The 25,508-nt window shown below is 47.6% G+C and overlaps 1 protein-coding gene across 1 annotated transcript in view; it reads right to left on the bottom strand.

Moving 5' to 3' along the window:
• LOC120024965 (talin-2) overlaps window positions 1-25,212 on the bottom strand; it is a 70,567-nt gene extending 45,355 nt beyond the window's left edge. Inside the window, exons 1-19 of the mRNA XM_038969356.1 lie at window positions 25,053-25,212; window positions 24,696-24,793; window positions 24,059-24,188; window positions 23,289-23,441; window positions 22,218-22,360; window positions 20,952-21,079; window positions 20,494-20,557; window positions 19,793-19,897; window positions 17,523-17,678; window positions 16,088-16,189; window positions 15,768-15,844; window positions 14,553-14,733; window positions 14,280-14,393; window positions 13,606-13,714; window positions 9,608-9,816; window positions 8,470-8,568; window positions 8,127-8,294; window positions 4,584-4,718; window positions 4,306-4,465 (exon numbers count right to left, since the gene is read on the bottom strand). Of these exons, the coding sequence (XP_038825284.1) occupies window positions 4,306-4,465; window positions 4,584-4,718; window positions 8,127-8,294; window positions 8,470-8,568; window positions 9,608-9,816; window positions 13,606-13,714; window positions 14,280-14,393; window positions 14,553-14,733; window positions 15,768-15,844; window positions 16,088-16,189; window positions 17,523-17,678; window positions 19,793-19,897; window positions 20,494-20,557; window positions 20,952-21,079; window positions 22,218-22,360; window positions 23,289-23,441; window positions 24,059-24,188; window positions 24,696-24,793; window positions 25,053-25,188 (2,467 nt within the window). The 5' untranslated portion in view covers window positions 25,189-25,212. The remainder of the gene's footprint in view (window positions 1-4,305; window positions 4,466-4,583; window positions 4,719-8,126; window positions 8,295-8,469; window positions 8,569-9,607; window positions 9,817-13,605; window positions 13,715-14,279; window positions 14,394-14,552; window positions 14,734-15,767; window positions 15,845-16,087; window positions 16,190-17,522; window positions 17,679-19,792; window positions 19,898-20,493; window positions 20,558-20,951; window positions 21,080-22,217; window positions 22,361-23,288; window positions 23,442-24,058; window positions 24,189-24,695; window positions 24,794-25,052) is intronic.
• Between the last annotated feature and the right edge of the window lie 296 nt (window positions 25,213-25,508).

The following is a 25,508-nucleotide window of genomic DNA, read 5'->3' on the forward strand; positions in this document are numbered from 1 at the left end:
GCGAGAGAGAGATAGAGAGAGAGAGAGAGAGAGCCAGCGAGCGAGCGAGAGCCAGCGAGCGAGAGAGCCAGCGAGAGAGAGAGCCAGCGAGAGAGAGAGCCAGCGAGAGAGAGAGCGAGAGCCAGCGAGAGAGAGAGAGAGCCAGCGAGAGAGAGAGAGAGCCAGCGAGAGAGAGATAGAGAGCCAGCGAGAGAGAGATAGAGAGCCAGCGAGCGAGCGAGAGAGAGAGAGCCAGCGAGCGAGCGAGAGAGAGAGAGCCAGCGAGCGAGCGAGAGAGCCAGCGAGCGAGAGAGAGAGAGAGCCAGCGAGCGAGAGAGAGAGCCAGCGAGCGAGAGAGAGAGAGCCAGCGAGCGAGAGAGAGCCAGCGAGCGAGAGAGAGAGAGCCAGCGAGCGAGAGAGAGAGAGCCAGCGAGCGAGAGATAGAGAGCCAGCGAGCGAGAGATAGAGAGCCAGCGAGCGAGAGATAGAGAGCCAGCGAGCGAGAGATAGAGAGCCAGCGAGCGAGAGATAGAGAGCCAGCGAGCGAGAGATAGAGAGCCAGCGAGCGAGAGATAGAGCCAGCGAGCGAGAGAGCGAGAGATAGAGAGCGAGCGAGCGAGAGAGCGAGAGAGAGCCAGCGAGCGAGCGAGAGAGAGCCAGCGAGCGAGAGATAGAGAGAGAGAGAGCCAGCGAGAGATAGAGAGAGCCAGCGAGCGAGAGAGAGAGCCAGCGAGCGAGAGAGAGAGCCAGCGAGCGAGAGAGCCAGCGAGCGAGAGAGCCAGCGAGCGAGAGAGCCAGCGAGCGAGAGAGCCAGCGAGAGAGCGAGAGAGAGCCAGCGAGCGAGCGAGAGAGAGCCAGCGAGCGAGCGAGCGAGAGAGCGAGAGAGAGCCAGCGAGCGAGAGAGAGCCAGCGAGCGAGAGAGAGCCAGCGAGCGAGAGATAGAAAGCCAGCGAGCGAGAGAGAGAGAGCCAGCGAGCGAGAGATAGAAAGCCAGCGAGCGAGAGAAAGAGAGAGAGCCAGCGAGCGAGAGAGCGAGAGAGCCAGCGAGAGAGAGAGAGCGAGAGAGCCAGCGAGAGATAGAGAGCCAGCGAGCTAGCGAGCGAGAGATAGAGAGCCAGCGAGCGAGAGATAGAGCCAGCGAGCGAGAGATAGAGCCAGCGAGCGAGAGATAGAGAGCCAGCGAGCGAGAGAGCCAGCGAGAGAGAGATAGAGAGCCAGCGAGAGAGAGAGCGAGAGAGAGCCAGCGAGAGAGAGAGCGAGAGAGAGCCAGCGAGAGAGAGCCAGCGAGCGAGAGATAGAGAGCCAGCGAGCGAGAGAGCCAGCGAGAGAGAGATAGAGAGCCAGCGAGCGAGAGAGAGAGCCAGCGAGCGAGAGAGCGAGAGAGAGCCAGCGAGCGAGAGAGCGAGAGAGAGCCAGCGAGCGAGAGAGCGAGAGAGAGCCAGCGAGCGAGAGATAGAGAGCCAGCGAGCGAGAGAGAGAGCCAGCGAGCGAGAGAGAGAGCCAGCGAGAGAGAGAGCGAGAGAGAGCCAGCGAGAGAGAGAGCGAGAGAGAGCCAGCGAGCGAGAGATAGAGAGCCAGCGAGCGAGAGAGCGAGAGAGCCAGCGAGAGAGAGAGCCAGCGAGCGAGAGAGCGAGAGAGAGCCAGCGAGCGAGAGCCAGCGAGCGAGAGAGCGAGAGAGAGCCAGCGAGCGAGAGAGCGAGAGAGAGCCAGCGAGCGAGAGAGCGAGAGAGAGCCAGCGAGCGAGAGAGCGAGAGAGAGCCAGCGAGCGAGAGAGCGAGAGAGAGCCAGCGAGCGAGCGAGAGCCAGCGAGCGAGAGAGCGAGAGAGAGAGAGCCAGCGAGCGAGCGAGAGAGAGAGAGCCAGCGAGCGAGCGAGAGAGAGCCAGCGAGCGAGCGAGAGAGAGAGAGCCAGCGAGCGAGCGAGAGAGAGAGAGCCAGCGAGCGAGCGAGAGAGAGAGAGCCAGCGAGCGAGAGAGAGAGAGAGAGCCAGCGAGCGAGCGAGAGCGAGTCAGCGAGAGAGCGAGCCAGCGAGAGAGAGAGAGCCAGCGAGCGAGCCAGCGAGAGAGAGAGAGCCAGCGAGAGAGAGAGCGAGCGAGAGAGAGAGAGAGAGCCAGCGAGCGAGAGAGAGAGAGAGAGCCAGCGAGCGAGAGCCAGCGAGCGACAGAGAGAGAGCCAGCGAGAGCCAGCGAGAGCCAGCGAGAGCCAGCGAGCGAGAGAGCCAGCGAGCGAGAGAGCCAGCGAGCGAGAGAGCCAGCGAGCGAGAGAGCCAGCGAGCGAGAGAGAGAGAGAGCCAGCGAGCGAGAGAGAGAGAGAGAGCCAGCGAGCGAGAGCCAGCGAGCGACAGAGAGAGAGAGCCAGCGAGAGCCAGCGAGAGCCAGCGAGAGCCAGCGAGAGCCAGCGAGCGAGAGAGCCAGCGAGCCGAGAGAGCCAGCGAGCCGAGAGAGCCAGCGAGCCGAGAGAGCCAGCGAGCCGAGAGAGCCAGCGAGCGAGAGAGCGAGAGAGCCAGCGAGCGAGAGAGCGAGCGAGAGAGCGAGCGAGCGGAGAGAGCCAGCGAGCGGAGAGAGCCAGCGAGCGAGAGAGCCAGCAGGCCAGCGAGTGGAGAGCCAGCGAGCGAGAGAAGCAGCGAGCGAGAGAGCCTGCGAGCGAGAGAGCCAGCGAGCGAGCGAGCCAGCGAGAGAGCCAGCGAGCGAGCCAGCGAGAGAGCCAGCGAGCGAGAGAGCCAGCGAGCGAGAGAGCCAGCGAGCGAGAGAGCCAGCGAGCGAGAGAGCCAGCAGGCCAGCGAGTGGAGAGAGCCAGCGAGCGAGAGAGCCAGCGAGCGAGAGAGCCAGCGAGCGAGAGAGCCAGCGAGCGAGAGAGCCAGCGAGAGAGCGAGCGAGAGAGCCAGCGAGCGAGAGAGCCAGCGAGCGAGAGCCAGCGAGCGAGAGAGCCAGCGAGAGAGCCAGCGAGCGAGCCAGCGAGAGAGCCAGCCAGCGAGAGAGCCAGCGAGCGAGAGAGCCAGCGAGCGAGAGAGCCAGCGAGCGAGAGAGCCAGCGAGCGAGAGAGCCAGCGAGCGAGAGAGCCAGCGAGCGAGAGAGCGAGAGAGCCAGCGAGCGAGAGAGCCAGCGAGCGAGAGAGCCAGCGAGCGAGAGAGCCAGCAAGAGAGCCAGCGAGCGAGAGCCAGCGAGCGAGAGCCAGCAAGAGAGCCAGCGAGCGAGAGCCAGCGAGCGAGAGAGCCAGCGAGCGAGAGCCAGCGAGCGAGAGCCAGCGAGCGAGAGAGCCAGCGAGAGAGCCAGCGAGCGAGAGCGCCAGCGAGCGAGAGCGCCAGCGAGCGAGAGAGCCAGCGAGCGAGAGCGCCAGCGAGCGAGAGAGCCAGCGAGCGAGAGAGCCAGCGAGCGAGAGAGCCAGCGAGCGAGAGCGCCAGCGAGCGAGAGAGCCAGCGAGCGAGAGAGCGAGAGAGCCAGCGAGCGAGAGAGCGAGAGAGCCAGCGAGCGAGAGAGCCAGCGAGCGAGAGAGCCAGCGAGCGAGAGAGCCAGCGAGCGAGAGAGCCAGCGAGCGAGAGAGCCAGCAGGCCAGCGAGCGGAGAGAGCCAGCAGGCCAGCGAGTGGAGAGAGCCAGCGAGCGAGAGAGCGAGCGAGCGAGAGAGAGAGCGAGCGAGAGAGCCAGCGAGCGAGAGAGCCAGCGAGCGAGAGAGCCAGCGAGCGAGAGAGCCAGCGAGCGAGAGAGCCAGCGAGCGAGAGAGCCAGCGAGCGAGAGAGCCAGCGAGCGAGAGAGCCAGGGAACGAGAGAGCCAGGGAGCGAGAGAGCCAGGGAGCGAGAGAGCCAGCGAGCGAGAGAGCCAGGGAGCGAGTCAACAAGCGGAGAGAAAGAACCAGACGAAGTTAGGCTACTGTATGACTAAATCCTGCTAGTCCAAGGAGACGAGAGATGGGTAGTTATTCTCTCTATTAAAGAACACATGGCTTTAAACTGCAGGCATCTGGCAGCCAGCATCGAGAACTCAAGCCAATCTGCCAACACTCCACTGGGAGAGAGAATGAGTCTATTTCCAATACATTTTTATACTCAACTAACTGAGGCTTTTGTGTCAGGTGTGACTGGAACCCACATATTTGCTGTTGGCTGAAAGCCAGCATTCTTCAACTGGTTGGCCACAGTACAGAACAGAATGAGGTTCTATAGAGTAGCTGGCAGACACTTTCTATACACCAAGAGGCTTTAAATCTAAATATCAACAAACATTCATCAATTTAAACAATTCAATCAAGCTTTATTGGCATTTAATTTAATTTCACAGTTCTATTTAGCGACTTCATCACTACCACTACTAGGGAATCCCCTTCCCTCCTCACCTGCGTCTCCCATGGAGCTGAAGATGCTCTCTGTTACAGTCATGATGGTGTCGGTGGCCTGGTCGTAGCGACCAATGGGCTCGCCGTGGGAGGCGTAGTGGCATACGTGCTCCAGCAGGTCCCCCAGGGCCTGACCGACAACACTGGCTGCAGCACTCACCTGCAGGATGTGTTTCAATTCAGGAAGTACACTGACATCCCATTTCAATGTTCCTCAATGCTTCTAAATGAGAAAATTGTACTGAAATTGAGATGGAGTTGACCCCAACTCCGCACACCTGCTTCAGCATCTCCCCGTCGACTGTGGCAGACAGACAGGCCTGGACACAGCCCTCCACTGAGCGGTCCACCAGCTTCCCTGCCTCAATCAGCTGCTCCTGGCACACTGGGGAGCTGATGGTGGGACTCACCACCTGCAGGGAGATGGAGAAAGTGAGCATGTGAGAGAGGGATATAGAGTTAGAGAGGGACAGGAAGGGCAGGATCAGCTGCTCCTGGAATACCAGAGCACTGATGGTGAGAGTCTCCACCTGGAGAGGAAGGGATGATGGAGAAAAATGAGTGAATTTTTGTATTTATTTTTGTATTTTTTATTTCACCTTTATTTAACCAGGTAGGCAAATTGAGAACACGTTCTCATTTACAATTGCGACCTGGCCAAGATAAAGCAAAGCAGTTCGACACATACAACAACACATGGTTACACATGGAGTAGAACAAACATACAGTCAATAATACAGTGAAAAATAAGTCTATATACAATGTGAGCAAGTGAGGTGAGACAAGGGAGGTGAAGGCAAACAAAATATATATATAAATAAATAAAAATATAAAAAAGGCCATGGTGGCGAAGTAAATACAATATAGCAAGTAAAAAAACACTGGAATGGTTGGTTTGCAGTGGAAGAAAGTGCAAAGTAGAGATAGAAATAATGGGGTGCAAAGGAGCAAAATAAATAAATGAATACAGTAGGTAAAGAGGTAGTTGTTTGGGCTAAATTATAGATGGGCTATGTACAGGTGCAGTAATCTATGAGCTGCTCTGACAGCTGGTGCTTAAAGCTAGTGAGGGAGATAAGTGTTTCCAGTTTCAGAGATTTTTGTAGTTCGTTCCAGTCATTGGCAGCAGAGAACTGGAAGGAGAGGCGGCCAAAGGAAGAATTGGTTTTGGGGGTGACCAGAGAGATATACCTGCTGGAGCGCGTGCTACAGGTAGGTGCTGCTATGGTGACCAGCGAGCTGAGATAAGGGGGGACTTTACCTAGCAGGGTCTTGTAGATGACCTGGAGCCAGTGGGTTTGACGACGAGTATGAAGCGAGGGCCAGCCAACGAGAGTGTACAGGTCGCAGTGGTGGGTAGTGTATGGGGCTTTGGTGACAAAACGGATGGCACTGTGATAGACTGCATCCAATTTATTGAGTAGGGTTTTGGAGGCTATTTTGTAAATGACATCACCGAAGTCGAGGATTGGTAGGATGGTCAGTTTTACAAGGGTATGTTTGGCAGCATGAGTGAAGGATGCTTTGTTGCGGAATAGGAAGCCAATTCTAGATTTAACTTTGGATTGGATATATTTAATATGAGTCTGGAAGGAGAGTTTACAGTCTAACCAGACACCTAGGTATTTGTAGTTGTCCACATATTCTAAGTCAGAGCCGTCCAGAGTAGTGATGTTGGACAGGCGGGCAGGTGCAGGCAGCGATCGGTTGAAGAGCATGCATTTAGTTTTACTTGTATTTAAGAGCAAATGGAGGCCACGGAAGGAGAGTTGTATGGCATTGAAGCTCGCCTGGAGGGTTGTTAACACAGTATCAAAAGAAGGGCCAGAAGTATACAGAATAGTGTCGTCTGCGTAGAGGTGGATCAGAGACTCACCAGCAGCAAGAGCGACATCATTGATGTATACAGAGAAGAGAGTCGGTCCAAGAATTGAACCCTGTGGCACCCCCATAGAGACTGCTAGAGGCCCGGACAACAGACCCTCCGATTTGACACACTGAACTCGATCAGAGAAGTAGTTGGTGAACCAGGCGAGGCAATCATTAGAGAAACCAAGGCTGTCGAGTCTGCCGATGAGGATGTGGTGATTGACAGAGTCAAAAGCCTTGGCCAGGTCAATGAATACGGCTGCACAGTATTGTTTCCTATCGATGGCGGTTAAGATATCGTTTATGACCTTGAGCGTGGCTGAGGTGCACCCATGACCAGCTCTGAAACCAGATTGCATAGCGGAGAAGGTATGGTGGGATTCGAAATGGTCGGTAATCTGTTTGTTGACTTGGCTTTCGAAGACCTTAGAAAGGCAGGGTAGGATAGATATAGGTCTGTAGCTGTTTGGGTCAAGAGTGTCCCCCCCTTTGAAGAGGGGGATAACCGCAGCTGCTTTCCAATCTTTGGGAATCTCAGACGACACGAAAGAGAGGTTGAAAAGGCTAGTAATAGGGGTGGCAACAATTTCAGCAGATAGTTTTAGAAAGAAAGCGTCCAGATTATCTAGCCCGGCTGATTTGTAAGGGTCCAGATTTTGCAGCTCTTTCAGAACATCAGCTGACTGTATTTGGGAGAAAGAGAAATGGGGAAGGCTTGGGCGAGAAGCAGAGGGGGGGGCAGTGCTGTTGACCGGGGTAGGGGTAGCCAGGTGGAAAGCATGGCCAGCCGTAGAAAAATGCTTATTGAAATTCTCAATTATAGTGGATTTGTCGGTGGTGACAGTGTTTCCTATCTTCAGTGCAGTTGGAAGCTGGGAGGAGGTGTTCTTATTCTCCATGGACTTTACAGTGTCCCAGAACTTTTTGAGTTTGTGTTGCAGGAAGCAAATTTCTGCTTGAAAAAGCTAGCCTTGGCTTTTCTAACTGCCTGTGTATATTGGTTTCTAGCTTCCCTGAAAAGTTGCATATCACGGGGGCTGTTCGATGCTAATGCAGAACGCCATAGGATGTTTTTCTGTTGGTTAAGGGCAGTCAGGTCAGGAGAGAACCAAGGGCTATATCTGTTCCTGGTTCTAAATTTCTTGAATGGGGCATGCTTATTCAAGATGGTGAGGAAGGCATTTAAAAAAAATATCCAGGCATCCTCTACTGACGGGATGAGATCAATATCCTTCCAGGATACCTCGGCCAGGTCGATTAGAAAGGCCTGCTCGCTGAAGTGTTTCAGGGAGCGTTTGACAGTGATGAGTGGAGGTCGTTTGACCGCTGACCCATTACGGATGCAGGCAATGAGGCAGTGATCGCTGAGATCTTGGTTGACAACAGCAGAGGTGTATTTGGAGGGCAAGTTGGTTAGGATGATATCTATGAGGGTACCCGTGTTTACGGAATTGGGGTGGTACCTGGTAGGTTCATTGATAATTTGTGTGAGATTGAGGGCATCAAGCTTAGATTGTAGGATGGCTGGGGTGTTAAGCATGTTCCAATTTAGGTCGCCTAGCAGCACGAGCTCTGAAGATAGATGGGGGGCAATCAGTTCACATATGGTGTCCAGAGCACAGCTGGGGGCAGAGGGTGGTCTATAGCAGGCGGCAACGGTGAGAGACTTGTTTTTAGAGGGGTGGATTTTTAAAAGAATGTGTTGAAAGAGAAACAAAGAGGAAAAAAGATGAAGTAAACAAATCATGTAAGATCAAAAACACTTCCGTTGAACATCTACGTGTATATTATTGAAGTTAGTAACTTTACCTGGGGTTCCTGAAGTGGAAGAATCATAGCTACTGTTGTTGAATTATCCACCGTAGCACTGCCACAAACCTTATACCTTCTCACATCATTCTCATCATGATGAAATGTCAGTGGGAGTGTGTGAAAGGTCTACAGTGTTGTACCTTGGCACAGGCGACCAGCTGGGAGGTGGAGAGGGCACACTGCGTGGCAGCAGCGATGACTCTGTTCTGTAGGACCGTGTCGTCTGCCACCTGGGCCACGTTCTTAGCCTTCAGCACCATCATGGCTGCCGCGTTGGCCACCGCCTTGGCCAGGTTCATCAGCACCTCCTGAAATCGTCATCACCATTATTCATGTCCATCCCTCTTAATAAATTCTAATAAGCAAAGGTTACGCTTGAAATTCAGATTGGGTGCAACTGCAGAATAATCCCTCTAAATGTGCTGAGTCTGAATCGCATGTGAACGGTTGTAATGAGAAAACTGAAAATAAACAGACTCTTACCTGGAACCTCTCGTCTGACTCGTTCTCTCCTATCTGAAGCAGCAGGTCTCCACTGGCCTGGCCTATACTGCCTGCTGCACTCAGCACTGTCTGACGGGGCTGAGGGAACAGGAAGTCAGAGTACAGCTATGGCACAAGGGTTAGCCCACGTGGGGTCTACGGTAGGTAGACCTAAATTACAGCTGGCTCGGCATCTACGCTTAGCCCCAGAAAGTCGACACACCAGACTAGCTTAGATGAGCTACTGTATTTCTGAATCCACATCAGGGTATTTTCATATTGTCAAGACAGAATCTCCCAAAAACATTATTATCCCAACTGGCCTTGAAGAGAACATTGTGAGCGTAGTGAACTGGGCCTGCAGGTGCAGGTCTATGTGAAATCCATTATTCAACATGGCAGTGATGAATCATTCACAACAGAATTATCCTCACCGGGCTTTGTTTTGTTCAACGTGAACACACAGTAGCAAAGGAAGGGTGAATAGCTCAAATGGCCATATTTTGTTATGATTCTGCCTGGCTGTCGGTCTCTGGCCGCCTGTCTCTGTTCAGACATGAGGGCAGGAATACAATAGACAGCCAACACATGACACACACACACTCCCTAAAAAAGGGAAATAGTAATCAAATTAAGCCTTGTAACTGGGAGGAGTGCCACCATATGAATACAGTAAGAGCTCAGTTGGTATTATTGAGGCCAGTGGTGCATTAGTGATAAGTACAGTATAAACACTTCCAATCAATCAGAGGTCAGACCTAACAAACTCTACAGCCTTCTGTTACCCTCTCTTTACAGGCAATACAACTGGGAAAATATAAACTGTGTTGTTTGTTCTGTTACTAAAGACAATATAAAATGCCTTATATCAGGGACAATGGAACTTAATGAGAGGTCCAAGTAAGTCTATAACGTTGAATCATGTGTAGAAGCTAGCTCATGTGCTCTTCAGATACCACAGGTGTTGGGCTAAAGCATTGTTGGTATAGAATTCTGGCCACGGAAAGCCGCAGTAGGCCAGTCTGCAGGCTTTTGTTTCAAGTGTGCTTGCTTTGCACTGGAACAAACGCCGTAAACACTCTGGGCTCTCCTGGACCAGAGTTGAGGCAGTTATCTGCCTCCGCCAGCCCTGTCTCACCTCTCCGGAGGCAGGTTCCACAGCCTTGAGCAGGTCAGAGACGGCCCCAGCAAGGTTCCTAGCGGCACCCATAAGGTCATTGCTCCCGCCCGTGTCGTCCTCTATAAGAGCAGCCAGTAGCTTCACACCCTTAGACATCTCTGTCAGGTTGGAGGAGATGGTGGTGATGGCACAGCCCACTGCAGTGTAGTCTGTGTCTGTCGGGTCGCCTATAAGATGGAGGGAGGAAGGAGGGGAGGGGGAGAGCGAGAGAGAGCAGAGAGAGAGAGAGGGAATAGAGTATAGTAAGCGAAAGAGAGTGGGGATGGAAAGAGGCAGAGAGGATAGAGAAGGAGAATGAAAAAGCGAGACAGATAGAGAGATAAAGAGAGCCAAGTTAACCATCTCAAGCCCTTCTGGCCTGTCCTCTGGGTACCTAATGTTAAGTTCATGTTTTAAGTATCCCTATATTTCTGTTATTACGGGGCTATCACTCAGTCAAGAGTGCGCATGCGCAGGAAGTCTTGTCGTTGTTGGACCTAGCCTGGAGTGTAATGGCAACCTTGTAGTGTGTTCATATAGTAGAGTAAATTTTGTTAAACTGGAACCTTGTCGTTGTGTCATTTCGAGTTAACATTGGTAGCAGAGGATGGCTTCTAACTACAACGTGCCACCTCGCTTCGACGAGAAGAGGTCGTACGAAAGATGGAAAAATGAACTGGGAATCTGGACACGGGTTACTAATCTGGATGCGAAAAAGCAAGCACTTGCGGTGGTATTATCGCTCGAGGGAAGAGCGAGAGATACAGCACTGGAAATATCCGTTGAGGATTTGAACAAGGATGACGGTATGGGAACTTTGATCACAGCACTGGATTCTGTATTTCTCAAAGAAGAGAAAGACCGTGCCTACGAGGCATATTCAAACTTTGACAGTGTTACGAGAGATATTTCGGTTGCAATGGCAGACTACATCATTGATTTCGAACAGAGGTACAATAGAATGCGCAAGTACGACATGGTTCTCCCAGATGCAGTGTTAGGGTTCAAGTTGCTAGACACTGCCTGTCTAGATGGTAGGGAGAAACAGTTGGCTTTGACTGCTTGTACTGTGCTGACTTTTGCATCTATGAAGTCGGCACTAAAAATAATATTTGGTGAGAAGACGTCTGTCGCGCCAATAACAGATGGAATGCAAGTGAGTGACGCAGCATATTACACCGAGCAGCACAGAAAAGGCGCCAACAAGTCACATTCTCAAGACAACCAGAAGAGGGCGCCATTTCCCGGCACAAATCCACTGGACAAATATGGAAGGAGATCGAAATGTGCAATTTGTCAAAGCACTTACCATTGGGTTAAAGACTGTCCTCATAAAATGAACAAGTTAAACTAACAGAGGAAAATGTAAACACAGAGATAGAGCAGTGTAACATTACACTGTTTTCAAATGAATCTGCTTCTGATACTGAGTTTTTATAGTTGAATCCTTAGGATCTGCTGTGATTGATACTGCATGTACACGGACAGTGTGTGGTGCAAAATGGCTTGATAGCTATGTCAGTGAACTAAATATGAAAGAAGTACAAAATATGATTGACACACCAAGCAACAGAGCTTTCAAATTTGGAGACGGGAGAATTGTCCATTCTACCAAGAGAGTTAAGATACCAGCAAAAATTGGTCAGACTAAGTGTCACATTGAAACAGAGGTGGTCCCTACAGATATCCCCTTACTATTAAGCAAAGCTTCCCTCAAGAAGGCAGAGGCTGTACTAGACATAAAAAATGACAAGGCAGTGATGTTTAAACAACCAGTGACTCTTGAACTTACTACCTCAGGCCACTATTGTGTAAACATTTTAGACAAAGACATCACACAGAGTCCATGCAAAAATGAGATTCTGACTGACACAGAGCACATGAAGATTCTGACAGTCACAGAGAACATGAGCACTAAAGAAAAACACAAAGTATTGTTAAAGCTTTACAAACAGTTTGGACATGATACAGTTGACAGACTTCAGAAGTTACTCAGCAGTTCAGGGAATAATGATGATGAGAAGTACGAAACTGGAAACAAAGTGTACTACAAACGAGTTGACTGTCAAGAGTGGAAAGGACCGGGAGTAGTCATTGGTCAAGATGGTGTGGTGATATTTGTGAGGCACGGAGGCATGATTGTCAGGGTGCATCACTCAAGATTGCGGAAAGTAAATGATCAACAAGATAGAGGGGCTGTTGCTGAGAATCAGTCTCCTAATGAAAATGACAAAAAGGACACAGTAACAGACACAAACCTACCAGATGTCGCATCCGATGATATGGACACCGAAACTAACACAGGAAATGGAGCAGAGACCTTCAACCATGCCACAGGTAATACTGTTGAGCGTTCAAATGAGGAAAACATTCAACAGCCACATGTGTTAAGAGAACATGGTTGTTCCAATCTGAAAACTGGATAAACTGTTAAATACACGGACAGAGAAAGTGGTATTCCACATACAGCAACCGTCATTGGACGAGCAGGAAAAGCAAAACACAAGAACTGGTACAACTTGCAGTACTCTGAACCAGCTACACTTTCTGGTACAACAGGGTCAGCTGACCTGCCACTTGTAGATAATATCAGAATTGAACCAATGGAAAATCGAGAAAAACAGAATGACATTCAAAATGATGATGTACTTGAAACAAAGGACGTGTCATTTGACTCAGCTAAGCTAGATGAGCTCAGTAATTGGAGGAAAAATTGAGTTTTTGAGGAAGTCAAAGACATTGGCCAAAAGTGCGTCTCAACAAGGTGGGTGTGTACCCTTAAAGAATCCTTAACTGGAATAGTGCCCAAAGCACGTCTAGTGGCTAGAGGTTTTGAGGAGCTGGCTGCTAAAGAACTCCCAAAAGACTCACCGACATGCGCCTCAGAGTCACTCAGATTGCTGATGTCAGTGATCTGCCAGAAAAAATGGAAACTTAATTCCATAGACATCAAATCTGGATTTTTGCAGGGAACAGAGCTGTCAAGGGACATTCACATCCGACCTCCGCCCGAAGCTAAAAGTGAAGGAACACTGTGGAAAATAAAAAAGTGTGTGTATGGACTGGCAGATGGATCACTCTACTGGTACAACAAAGTCAAGGCAACAATGCTGAATACAGGTGGAAAAATGTCACAAGTATCCCTATATTTCTGTTATTACAGGGCTATCACTCAGTCAAGAGTGCGCATGCGCAGGAAGTCTTGTCGTTGTTGGACCTAGCCTTGAGTGTAATGGCTACCTTGTAGTGTGTTCATATAGTAGAGTAAACTTTGTTAAACTGGAACCTTGTCGTTGTGTCATTTCGAATTAACACCTAACAGGGTGCAGTACAGTGAGCCAGTATGTGTCACAATAAACATGTACCCATGTTACACTCAGCCAGTCAACTCAGCATGTCACATTAGATCATTCTGTTTAGACATGAGACTGCTGGTGGAAATGACCAGACGTTTAGATAAAAGGGGAAAAGGGTCAGGGACCGTATAAAGCATCTCAGAGCGCTGGTCCAGGATCAGGATCCCCGGTCAATGTCATCTTAATCACTATACGATGGCCTAAAAGGCCAAACTGATCCTATATCAGCACTCTTCTCTGATTGCTACTGGACAACAGAGCAGGGAAGTCCCCTTATATTGAAACAGATGGTTGAAGCACCGACTGTCCCTTGGCTGGGTTCCGCATGGCACCAAACCAATGATATGAAGAATACTGCCAGCTCGCTTGGCCCACTAGCACACATTATAATGGATAACAGTTCACCATTACTGTAGATTTACATGTAATGAAAACCAGATCGTTAACTTGAAAAATGTCAAGTGTGAATAATTTAAAACCGCAAGATGTAAAAATGAAGAAAAAAACTGCTTGTAAAAATGTAAGCTCAAAACCTTTTTACTGTCACTTCAACAGCACTGGAATATTCAGCTCTTCCATTGAACAGCATGTCATTTCATGAGTCATCCCAAAGCCACGTACCAGCGGTGAGGTTGACCACAGAAGCTGTTCCTGCGGTGATGGCGTCCACCTGGGAGTGGATCTCATGTTTGGACTCATCCACCTTGTTCTGGATCCACACCTTGGACGCCTGGAGGAGAGAGATGGTACTGGTTCATCAGAATTATTACATGAAGGTGGTACTTGGCAGCTAAAAGCTGAATTGCAGAACATACAAGTAAATAAGAACAATTAAACATCAGAAAGTCAGGATGGGAGTTGAAGGATGAATGGTGATCTAGGAGCTGAAGCAGGGAGAATGGCATTGAGGAAAGAGCACTAGGGTGAGCATAGACGTAGTTACATTTATTTTAAGGAGTGTTATGTACATACATTAAACATGCCATTAAGCATAAAAATCAAACGTCAGAAAATGACAATATAAAATGTAAAGATTTGGATCAGAAGCTTTAAGAGTATTAACAACTTAATTATAAGTTAATAGGGCATGAAATTAGCTGAGTGCTGTGTGTGCTTGTCCGTGTGTGATGGTCAGTATGCTGTTGTATGTCCACCTCACCATGTCCTGTCCCAGTGGAGACAAGTGTGTGTGTGTGTGTGTGTGTGTGTGTGTGTGTGTGTGTGTGTAACCACACCATGTTCTGTCCCAGTGGAGACAAGTGTGTGTGTGTGTGTGTGAGTTTGTGTGTCCACACCATGTCCTGTCCCAGAGGAGGCAGGTTGTCCACCTCTCCCAGATCAGCCTGTGCCTGCTGTACTGCCTGCATACTGGTGTTGATGGTCCCCATCAGGGCCTGCTGGGCCGAGCTCTGGAGAGAATAAACACACAGACATGATCAATATCTACTAAACATGTATAGAGATATGAGAGAGAGAAACATATAAAAAGAGGATGTGCGAGAGAGATAGAGAGAGATAGATAGAGATAGAGATAGAGAGAACATGTAACATTGCATTCCTGCTCTCACCAGTGGTGGCATGTGTCCTCGGTGCATCTGTCCCATGATGACCTGTTGCTGTGCAGAAGGCATGGTGCCCATGCTGAGAGACTCTGCTCCTATAGAGCCAGACCTGATCACCCCTGGTAGAGCCACAGAACCATGCTCCACACGACCCACACGGTTAAACTGCTGCTGCAGGATCGTCGACCTGGAAACACGCAGATAAACAGACAAATTCTACATGAAATAACTATGATCTGTGCATGATTTTAGAAAAAACGCATCTGTGATACTTCATATTCATCACTTAATTATCGATAGCATTTCAGGTGACAGCGTCACCTTTCCCATCCACAGGTGGTCCAACTATCGAAGGATGGTGGTGTCTGTTTGCCAGACTCTGTGTGTGTGTGTGTGTGTGTGTGTGTGTGTGTGTGTGTGTGTGTGTGTGTGTGTGGTGCTAACAGGAACCACGGCCGACATCAAACCTTCATTGTGTTCTTCCAGGAACAAGACTGTTATTCTTCAGATGAAGCCTTCCAGGTTTGGTTTCCTGTGAGTTTGCAGAATGAATGCCTGTGTTTTCCCTTAGGCTCTCTATGCTATCCTCCACACTGACTGGCCCAGATAAGGGAATAACACAAGGTCCACGTCTCAAATGGCACCCTATTCCCTAATTAGTGTGCTACTTTTGATCAGGGCACATAGGGTTCTGGCCAAAAGTAATGCACTAAATAGGGAGCCATTTGGGACACTACCAAGGCCAATATTCCCTCAGTACAGGAAAGGAAACATCAATTGAGACTAGACAGGAAAACAGCTTACATTATTTAATGACAGCTCTATGTAGATAAAGGGACTAATACGCGTGTAATTAGGGAAGTCCAGATAAAAATGTTGTTTATCCGGACGGAGAGAACGAGAAACTCCAACTGAGGAAGTTGATCCTAAGAGACAAAACTATCCTCACTGAGGGGAAGTGTTCATGAGTACAGGCAGGTGTATTTATGAGATCTATACATTATAGCTGGAACATAAAATGGGACTGAGGCCATGTTGGCTTCATTAGCCACTGAACGGAAGAAAACAGACAAAAACAGACGAGACTACCTGGACCTCTCCAATAATAAACACTATTTTTCATTTTGAAATGTTTTCTGTTGCATGCCCTAATGAACACAACCCTGGTCTGTAGGACACTACTATTGTGTGTTACTGAGCATTATATAACAGTTCACATACTTTTTTGGGGAGACGGATTCTTCCAGCATGGTGGATTCTTCATCTCCTTCTAAACCAAAACGGTCTTTACTTTGCTTCTACAGAGACAGAGAGAAAGAGAGAGAAATTCCCAAAGTGACATTTGGATCAAAGGTGACAATGGCTATTCTATCTCTAAAAGGCAACACATATTGTGATTGGCAGGTAAGTTTAGGCATAACTATTTGGACATGGATGGGAGTATTGATGTTTTCTAGAAGCAGTGTCCCTCACTTTAACAAATCGATAATCAATAATCAAGGACGATGTAGCTACGATGGGAAAGGGTTTTCCACACTCACCTTTTTGAGGATGATGTCGATGTAACCAGCGATGAGCTGAGAGATTTGTTCTCCCTCAGTGGTCTGGACTGAGTAGTAGCTCTCCTGGTACTCCCCAAAATCCTACAGCAGAGGTCCATACCAAATATAGCATTTTATACTGGACTATTACAAAAGCCTACAACAGACAGACAAACAGAGGATGATACCAAATCCTATACATCCCTACCAGAAACAAACACACACTGCTTCATACCAAATCCTACAACAGTCAAACACAGGCCAGCAACGCCAAATGCTGCATCTCACACTGGAATAACACGCAGAGGTTCATGACAAATGCTCCAGCTAATGGCAAACTGTATACAGCATCTCTTACTGGAATAATATTCAGAGCAAGATCCCAACCACTGCAGTGGCTTCACTTGTCATTTGTTTACATAGAGGACTTGGCTCAGTGTGTGGGGATTAATGTGAACGTATGGAATAAGTTTGTTATAACAGACGCCAGACATTGTGCTGCTGGAGGCTAGACATCAAACTGTTAGCCGGCTGTAGCCACTGTCAGATTAAACCAATTACAGTTATTGTCGTATAAAAGGCACACTTTGCATGGAAGAAACTGTGTGGGGAAAGAAGAAAATCACTTCGGACGTTAAATATCAGGAGACATTCCATAGAATATCCTTCTATATTTCTTAGTCATATTTCTGGACATCATCTTTTAGAATATGAAACTGATCTGACCCTGCCAACAGGGGTTTGAAAATGGATGAAAGGATCTCCACAAAGGAATACGCATGATTGGTTGAATAAAATTCTATGAATATATTTAAAAGCATTCACCAAATGGTACAGCTTAACTTCAACAGCTTCCTCAGTATCAAGGTACAGAGGCTGCATGCCAAATGGCACCCTATTCCCTCCGGTCAAAAGTAGAGCACTTTAAAGGGAATATGGTTCTATTTGGGACACAGAGGGAACATTCCTGAACTGTACCAACACAGAGAGGATTAATTCAATTGAGTGTTGGTAAAGACTGCATGTCTACAAAAAGAGATCTTCTAGATTAGGCATTTCTTTAGTCACTGACTCTTAGTAAAGTCACAAAGGGCAGTCATTGGCAGGCAAGACAAAGGGGGTTTGTTCAATAAATTAAGTTAAACAATTGAATGAGTGAAGAGAAGAGTCGTCATACTAATTGTTTATGAGAAGAGAAACATTCAGATGAACATTTCATTTACTGAGAGTCAATCTATGTGTAATTTACCTAAGAAATAGAGCACAAAGGACATACATGTTAGAGAGCAGATAATGGATTGGTGTTTGCATATAAAATATACAAGAGGTCTCTGTGGACACTGTCAGTCTTCCAGTGGACTATAGGAAGTGGAGGCGGCATCACCGAGGAAGGGAGTCTTACCAGACACACACACACACACGCTGGGGTTCTCACCAGGGTGAAGCTCTTGGGCGAGGCGGCCCATCTCTTTACAGTGGTGAGGGGCCACTCCTGCACCACGTCTTTGGTCTTCTCCTCCACCCTCATCACTGACTCTTTGGTTATCCCCAACAGCCTGGGAACCAGCTTATTCTTACTCTTCATCTTCTCCTGTGAAACAGTGTGACAGAACAATGGGAAATATTAAGCAACAAAAGCCTATTGGAGAATGATGAAGAATAAGCAACAAAAACGTATTGGGGAACAATGGGAGAATAAGCAACAACTAACACTCAGAGAACAGTGGAAAATACGCAACAAATTCATACTATTCATCTTCTAATACAATTACAAACAGTCAATAGAAAACAATGGAAAATAAAAAGCAACAAAGCTTCATTAGAGAACAGAGTGAAATAAGCATCCAAAACCTCATTAAACTTCATATTTACATGAACGGTTAAGATAGTCCTTAATGTGTCTAATCCATCAAGAATCATGGACTGCCTTTCACTCACACTTTCCTAAAATAGAAATGGCATCCTTCTATCTCATGTGGCTTTTCTGACTGATCAGAGGGAGAGAGGAGAGATGATTGGGAGTGACACGGGACAGAGGGGAGGAGTGTTTAAGAGTTGCTCAACACTGCCTTGCTGGTGGAGTGGGTCTCTATGGGCTCTGGAGGGGTGAGGGCCAGGGGGGGCAGGGGAACTGGAGGGGTCAGGACCAGGGGGCTGGGGTTAACAGGGGAACTGGAGGGGTGAGGGCCACAGGGCTGGGGTTAACAGGGGAACTGGAGGGGTGAGGGCCACAGGGCTGGGGTTAACAGGGGAACTGGAGGGGTCAGGACCGGGGGACTGGGGTTAACAGGGGAACTGGAGGGGTGAGGGCCACAGGGCTGGGGTTAACAGGGGAACTGGAGGGGTCAGGACCGGGGGGCTGGGGTTAACAGGGGAACTGGAGGGGTGAGGGCCACAGGGCTGGGGTTAACAGGGGAACTGGAGGGGTGAGGGCCACAGGGCTGGGGTTAACAGGGGAACTGGAGGGGTCAGGACCGGGGGGCTGGGGTTAACAGGGGAACTGGAGGGGTGAGGGCCACAGGGCTGGGGTTAACAGGGGAACTGGAGGGGTGAGGGCCACAGGGCTGGGGTTAACAGGGGAACTGGAGGGGTGAGGGCCACAGGGCTGGGGTTAACAGGGGAACTGGAGGGGCCAGGACCGGGGGGCTGGGGTTAACAGGGGAACTGGAGGGGTGATGGGCGGGGGGGACCAGGGGAGCTGGAGGGGTGAGGGCCAGGGAGACCAGGGGAGCTGGAGGGGTGAGGGCCAGGAGAGGCCCCTCCTATCTCCCTGTGGAGTCTGCAGTAAAAGGACAGACCCTGCCTGGCAGAGGTGCAGCCAGAAGCCACTAGTTAACTCTCCAGGTGCTCGCTCTCTGTCTCCCTCCCTCGCGCTCTCTCCCTGCTCACAGGGAAGTAATCATTACGCCACACTCCAGTGCACAGGCTGCAGGCACACAGTTGGTCACTTTCCAGGAACACAATGAACCTCACAGAGGTGATGATGATGGGAGTAAGTTAGTGTTCACTGCTTTGCTACAGTTCTACCACCTTAACCAGAGCCATTTAAATCCATCAACTACGACTCCTTTGTCTTGATATTACCTTCTCATAAACCACTGTGGGATGTGTTTGAATCAAAAGGTTTATTGTTCATCACTTCTACGTATTGCTTGAACTCCTACTCAAACGTCTATATCCAGATATGAAGCATTTGTAAGAAATGTGTCTAACCCTTTTGTTTAGCTCATATCTACATAAGATTAATGGGTGTGCCAAAACGTGCAATATTTCCTCAGTCTAATTCATTCAAATCATTACCACACTGCCTTGTGTTGCTCTGCCATATCTTAACTAGGAAAGTGTGACTCTGGAGTCTGAATAATGATGTCAGTTTTTCTAGCCTGGTACTAGATCTTATTTGTACAGTACTAGCCAACTCCTATGGTTGTTGCTGGCAAGACTGCACAAATAGATCTGGGACCAGGCTAGGAAACGTGTAGTTTTGTAGAAGCCAGATGAGCATATTTCAGTCATCTGGTTGGTCTTAAACCTAATGCTCAGGTGGGTTTGGATTCTGTCCACTCCAAAGAGAAGACATTCCTCTGATATGAAAGAGTGCAACGAGGCCTTGGTGTTGCAACAACAAGCTACTGATATTCAGCTGTAACCCACTCATTTCTGCACCTGCTAGTGCTTCACACACAAACACACACACAATCTTACCTTCACCAGGAAGAAAGACACTCCGTATGTCCTTAGGGACCTGGCTAGCTTCACGTACTTTACTTTAGCTTCTATCTCTGTCATCTCACCACAGTTCTTGTGGTCCTGTGAGTTTGAAAATAGAATAGAATATATTAAAGCAGTAAGGCATGATGGGGTGCTCCGCGTTGTGTCGTGCCTAAGAACAGCCCTTAGCCGTGGTATATTAGCCATATACCCAGAGGTGCCTTATTGCCATTATAAACTGGCTACAAACATAAAGAACAGTAAAAATACATGTTTTGTCATACCTGCGGTATACGGTCTCATATACCATGGCTTTCAGCCAATCAGCATTCAGTGCTTGAACCACCAGGGTTATACTTTTATTTAGACTATCAGCAGTTGTATGGGACTAAGAAGTTGACAGAATAGGAACCAAAAGCTATAAATAATTAATTCAGATACAAGCAATTTAATTGAAGATAAAATGGCAATATTGATTTTTTTTATTTAACCTTTATTTAACTAGGCAAGTCAGTTAAGAACAAATTCTTATTTACAATGACGGCCTAGGAACAGTGGGTTAATTTCCTTGTTCAGGGGCAGAATGACAGATTCGATCTAGCAACCTTTTGGTTACTGGCCCAATGCTCTAACCACTAGGCTACCTGCCGCCCCAATATCTACTTCTATAAGATTTATAAACAAACTGGACCAACCTGAAAGATTTTCTTTTCATTCCCTCGCTGCTTGATATATTCTTTAGGTAGAAACTCCTTGAGGCTAAAATAGATTACAGGTAGGTTGAGAGCTCATACAGGTTGAGAGTTCATACATAAAACCATGAAAAGTCTGCTGGTTTAAAACAACAAAACCCCATTTAATATGGTGAGGATTTGTATTATGAAAACAAATAACAGATTTCTATCAGTACCCTGAAGTAATACATTCCTTCCAGCAATATGTCTTCATTGTATTGAATAGCATCACCTTCATGATAAAAATCATCATCACCATGTTCATCATCATCATCATCCTTCCCCTGATTCAGAGGGGTTGGGTTAAAGGCGGAAGACACATTTCAGTTGAATGCATTGTTGTACAACTGACTAGGTATCCCACTTTCCCTTCACCTTATGTAAAGTTAAAGTAGTCTTCAGAAGGAAGTGAAGCTTACTCTAGGAATCCAGGTTTGTGTTTGTGTTCTATGTGCGGTCCAAACTGGATCTGAGCCTGAATCCCTGCAAACTCACAGGCCTTGTCGAAGGACACAGGGTGAGAACTATTTAGGATGTCATCTCGTGCCTGGGAGAGAGATAAACACACACACATTTAATATAATCACCGTCATAAGAGACGTGCCACTCAAAGTTCTCCAAGGATGTTTTAATTCTGGAATGGTAAGAGATGAAGATGAAACCCAATATATCACTAGTAATATGGAGCGGCTGACTCCATTTTCTTTACATTCTTGACTGGGAAATAATTCACTTCCTGAAATGATGGAACTGACCCCAACCATGGTGACCTATCAAAACAAAGTACCTCTAATCACCTAGTACCTCTAATCACCTCATCTCAACCCTGATCCCTTAATGTTGTACAGCCCATCAGCCTGATCGAGACAACTCTCATACAGAGAATAATGAGCCCAGAACAGAGAGCCTGCTGAGTCTCATATACCTACTTATTGAACCAGATCCTTTATCTGGCTGAACCATCTCTCACAGCCATTTACACACACTACAACAACAGGTAATTACACACAGACAGCACAACATGACTAGCAATGGAAGTGGTGCTTTAGTCCTTTTGAGGAAGAGCAGAGGTCAGAGGAGAGGTGTGTTAAAGACTAGGCAGGACCCCTGGGACCATATGTCACACAGAAGAGGACACTGTCAGCAGACAAGGGAATAGGGTCCCAGTCCCACCATGACTTGACAATGACACAAATTCAATATGCCAGCTGCATACATCAAAATACAATACATCGCAAATGCACTGACTGAAATGATTTAGAGATGCAGGAAAATATACATGCGTGCACACACACACCTTGAGGCAGTAATCATTGTGGTGGTGATAATGAGACACCAGAGTGTGAAGCACCAGCTCTGGCTGTGTGTGTTCAATTATTATTATAAAAGGCAAAAAAAATGGAATAACAGATGTTCTCTATCCATCAACATTCATCCATTACAGCATGTTTCTGGTGAAGAGCTTAATTGCTGACTACTATGCAGGACAAGTACAACAGAGGAGAAGGCATGAGAGAGGAAAAAGGTAAGGAGAGGGGCGGGAGAGAGTGAGGGAGAGTGAAAGAGTTATTGAAGAGGGAAGGATGAAAAGAGAGAGAGTAAGAAAGAGTAGGAGAGAGGGAAGAGGAAAGGACAGAGACGTGTTAAAAGCAGTAGGAGAGGAGAGACCGCGGTGAGGGTCAGACCTGGACGTAGAGCAGGTTGAGCTGGACCGGGTCTCGTGAGTCCACGTTCTGGTCTGAGTAGAAGAACTTCCTCCTGAGCAGAAGAGTTTCGGTCTCCTCCACCCCCTGCTCACGGAACGTTCTGCTGTGGTCAAGCCAGTTCACTGAACACACACACACATTGATATTAACTCGTAAATGCACAGATTCTGACCTTCTCAATAAACTTAAAAATCTAACCATAATTCTCTCCATTATAGTCAACCCATGTGTTGACTCAATATTTTGTAAAACCAAAATCCATGTTGGCGTCAGTGTTCCCCTGAAGGGGGGTAGTGATAATGTCAATAGTGGTGTAAAGCTGCCCATCAGTTTGATGGATGTGCCAATATCTAGAGGCTGGAGAGGAGCTGTCCTGTCCATGGCATGTATGACTGAACACTTCACAGCAGGCCAAGACAGACATCCATTGCCTACAGCACATGAGAAATGGACACTACCGCCCAGGAAAAAAGGAGGAAAATACAATTTGATGTGCGATAACAGTATCCAACTCAAATCACTATTAAAATAATACCTTAACCAAAAATGTCTGTCAAATCAATAACCGGCAAATAATGTTGCTTCTGTCCAAACTCTTATGAAACACGCAGATGTATCAAAATCTATTTTCAGAACAGACAGAGCAATACCTTCAAGGATAGCAGATGCAAGTTAGCTAACTAAATAATCCTGTTACTGCTAACTTTATTCAAAACATATTTGGCTCAAATGATCAACTTGGTTGAATTATTAAAAAAATGACCATAAGGGAAATTAAATTGGCTTCAGCATCGACATGTTCCCAGAACTAGTGGCAATTTGTAGAGATGGCAGGTAGCCTCGTGGTTAAGAGTGTTGGCCAGTAACCGAAAGTTCACTGGTTCGAATCCCCAAGCTGACAAGGTGAACATTCTGTTGATGTGCCCTTGAGCAAGGCACTTAACCCCAATTGCTCTGGATAAGAGCGTCTGCTAGAGATGTTTGGCCTCAACTGAGGCCCTATGGTTCACAAGGAGTTAAAAATAATAAGTAAAGTTGGCCTAAACTCACAGTCGTCGTCTGTGTGAAGCTTAGCTTTGAGTTTCTCCATCTTCCTCTCGTCTCGGAGCAGGGTCCTGTCTTTCTTCAGGGTGCCCGTCCCATCCTCCTTCTTCTCCTCCATTACCTCCTGGATCAGAGAGTACTCCTCGTAGTTGGTGATTCCTGAAATCACAGGGAAACGCTTTCAGACACAACCTCAAACCACTGGCTCTCCTTTGACAGGTGTTAAAACAAATCATGTAATCCAGGTGTCACGCCCTGACCTTAGTTATCTTTGTTTTCTTTATTATTTTGGTTAGGTCAGGGTGTGACGAGGGTGGTATGTGTGTTTTTGTCTTATCTAGGGTTTTGTGTATGTCTAGGTGTGCGTGTCTAGTCTAGACATATGTAGGTCTATGGTGGCCTAGATTGGTTCCCAATCAGAGGCAGCAGTTTATCGTTGTCTCTGATTGGGGATCCTATTTAGGTTGCCATTTTCCAGTTTGGTTTGTGGGTTATTGTCTATGTGAAGTTGCATGTCTGCACTCATTGTTTATAGCGTTCATTTTGTTAGTTTGTTTAGTGTTCTTCATGTTTATTCGTCTTACATTAAAAGTATGTATTCACATCACGCTGCGCTTTGGTCTCCTCACTACGACGTTCGTGACACAATGTTAATTGTTAAGGGGAATTAATTGTGGTACAAAAGGAAGCAGACTTACATTCTACTGCATATCATCACTTTGAGACAACCTCAACTCACTAGCTTTCCTATGAAAGGTGTTTTTACAAATAATAACCTATTCTACTGCATATCGTCACTAGCAGCTCTCCCACTGTTTTGGAGTCGTCCACCATGATGGTTTTCACAGCTCCATCCAGCATCTTGATCTTCAATGGCCTCTGTTTCTTCTTATAATCAAGGATATCCTGAGAAGGAGGGAGAGAAAAAGATAAACTGTTAATGTGGCGAAAAGTAGAGCGAGTGATCAAACATTTAGCCAGTCGAAGGAGAGAAGGATGAATGGAGGGCAGAAAATCTAATTTAACGGTTGCCTATTCCATCCCCACAACTCTCTCATTTCTCACACACAGCAATATGAAAAAGATTTTCCTCTGAACTACATACTCTGTCATTCCAACAGGCCTGGTACTTCACCCTGCATTAAACACACAGCACTTGTCTAGAGAGGAAATACCAATGGAAAACACATCCTATGAACACGTTTGGTGTGTGTGATCTTTGAGGACCGACTTCAATCAAGAATAGTGTCAGTGTGTGTGTGTGTGTTACAGTATGTGATTCTCATACTTTAAATACTTTCTCCATGGCAACAACTACAAAGAACCCTCGCTACAGTAGAGAACCCTCGCTACAGTATAGGACTGGTCAGATTACTAAGGGTTACTGTAGGTATGCTTTAGGTAGGTTTTTACCCCATTCCGCAGCATGTAATAATCCAGAGTTCTTCCTGACTCCAGCCAGATTCCTTTCCTGGGGTCCTCATCAGAAAGGAACAGGCCGTAGTCTGAGGCTGGAAGACAATAGGAATAGAAGTTACCATTAGCAATAGGATGAATGATGCATTTCTAAGCCCTTGTTTCTAGTGTTGAGAGGCAGGTACCATTCTAATTCTTCCAAAGTGCATCCTCCCTTCCTTGAAGTAATCAGTGCTAAGACATGACTGGACAGATGAAAGCCACGTGGTGCCCTTGCTTTCACCTGTTAAGGAAGGATGCTCTATTAAGGAACTTGAACGTGGCCTCAGTCGCTTGTATGTCTGTGTCTTGTACCTTTTCCAGTCTGGGCTTCGGGAACCCTCTCTCTGATGATTCTGCAGGCGTCGTAGACGGCCGTGGACGGCTCAAACTGCATGGTCTTCACCAGGTTGCACTGGCGGACACAGATCTTCAGGGACAGGGCCACCATCTTGGCGGGCGGTGTGGGGGGTACGTCTACACCTGCGGAGAATGGAGGGTGAGATCAGTATAAGATGTGGATGAGAACAAAGGAAATACAACTACTTAGTTATTTTCCATGAAGCCAAGACACAGACGTGACCATACCGCACTGCATTAGTAATATTTCACAGAATTCATTCTTGTGAGTTAGAGCCGATGACAAATTCACAAGTTTTCAAATACAGTCCATCTGTTGTCTGGGGAAAAACGAAGGGGGTCAAAACTGAAGTCATGTCTGTATCTGGATTTAAACAACGTGAGAAGAACACTGCCATCTGTCTGTCTCAC

Source organism: Salvelinus namaycush, chromosome 30 (genome assembly GCF_016432855.1).
Source record: "Salvelinus namaycush isolate Seneca chromosome 30, SaNama_1.0, whole genome shotgun sequence".
Taxonomy (NCBI): Eukaryota; Metazoa; Chordata; class Actinopteri; order Salmoniformes; family Salmonidae; genus Salvelinus; species Salvelinus namaycush.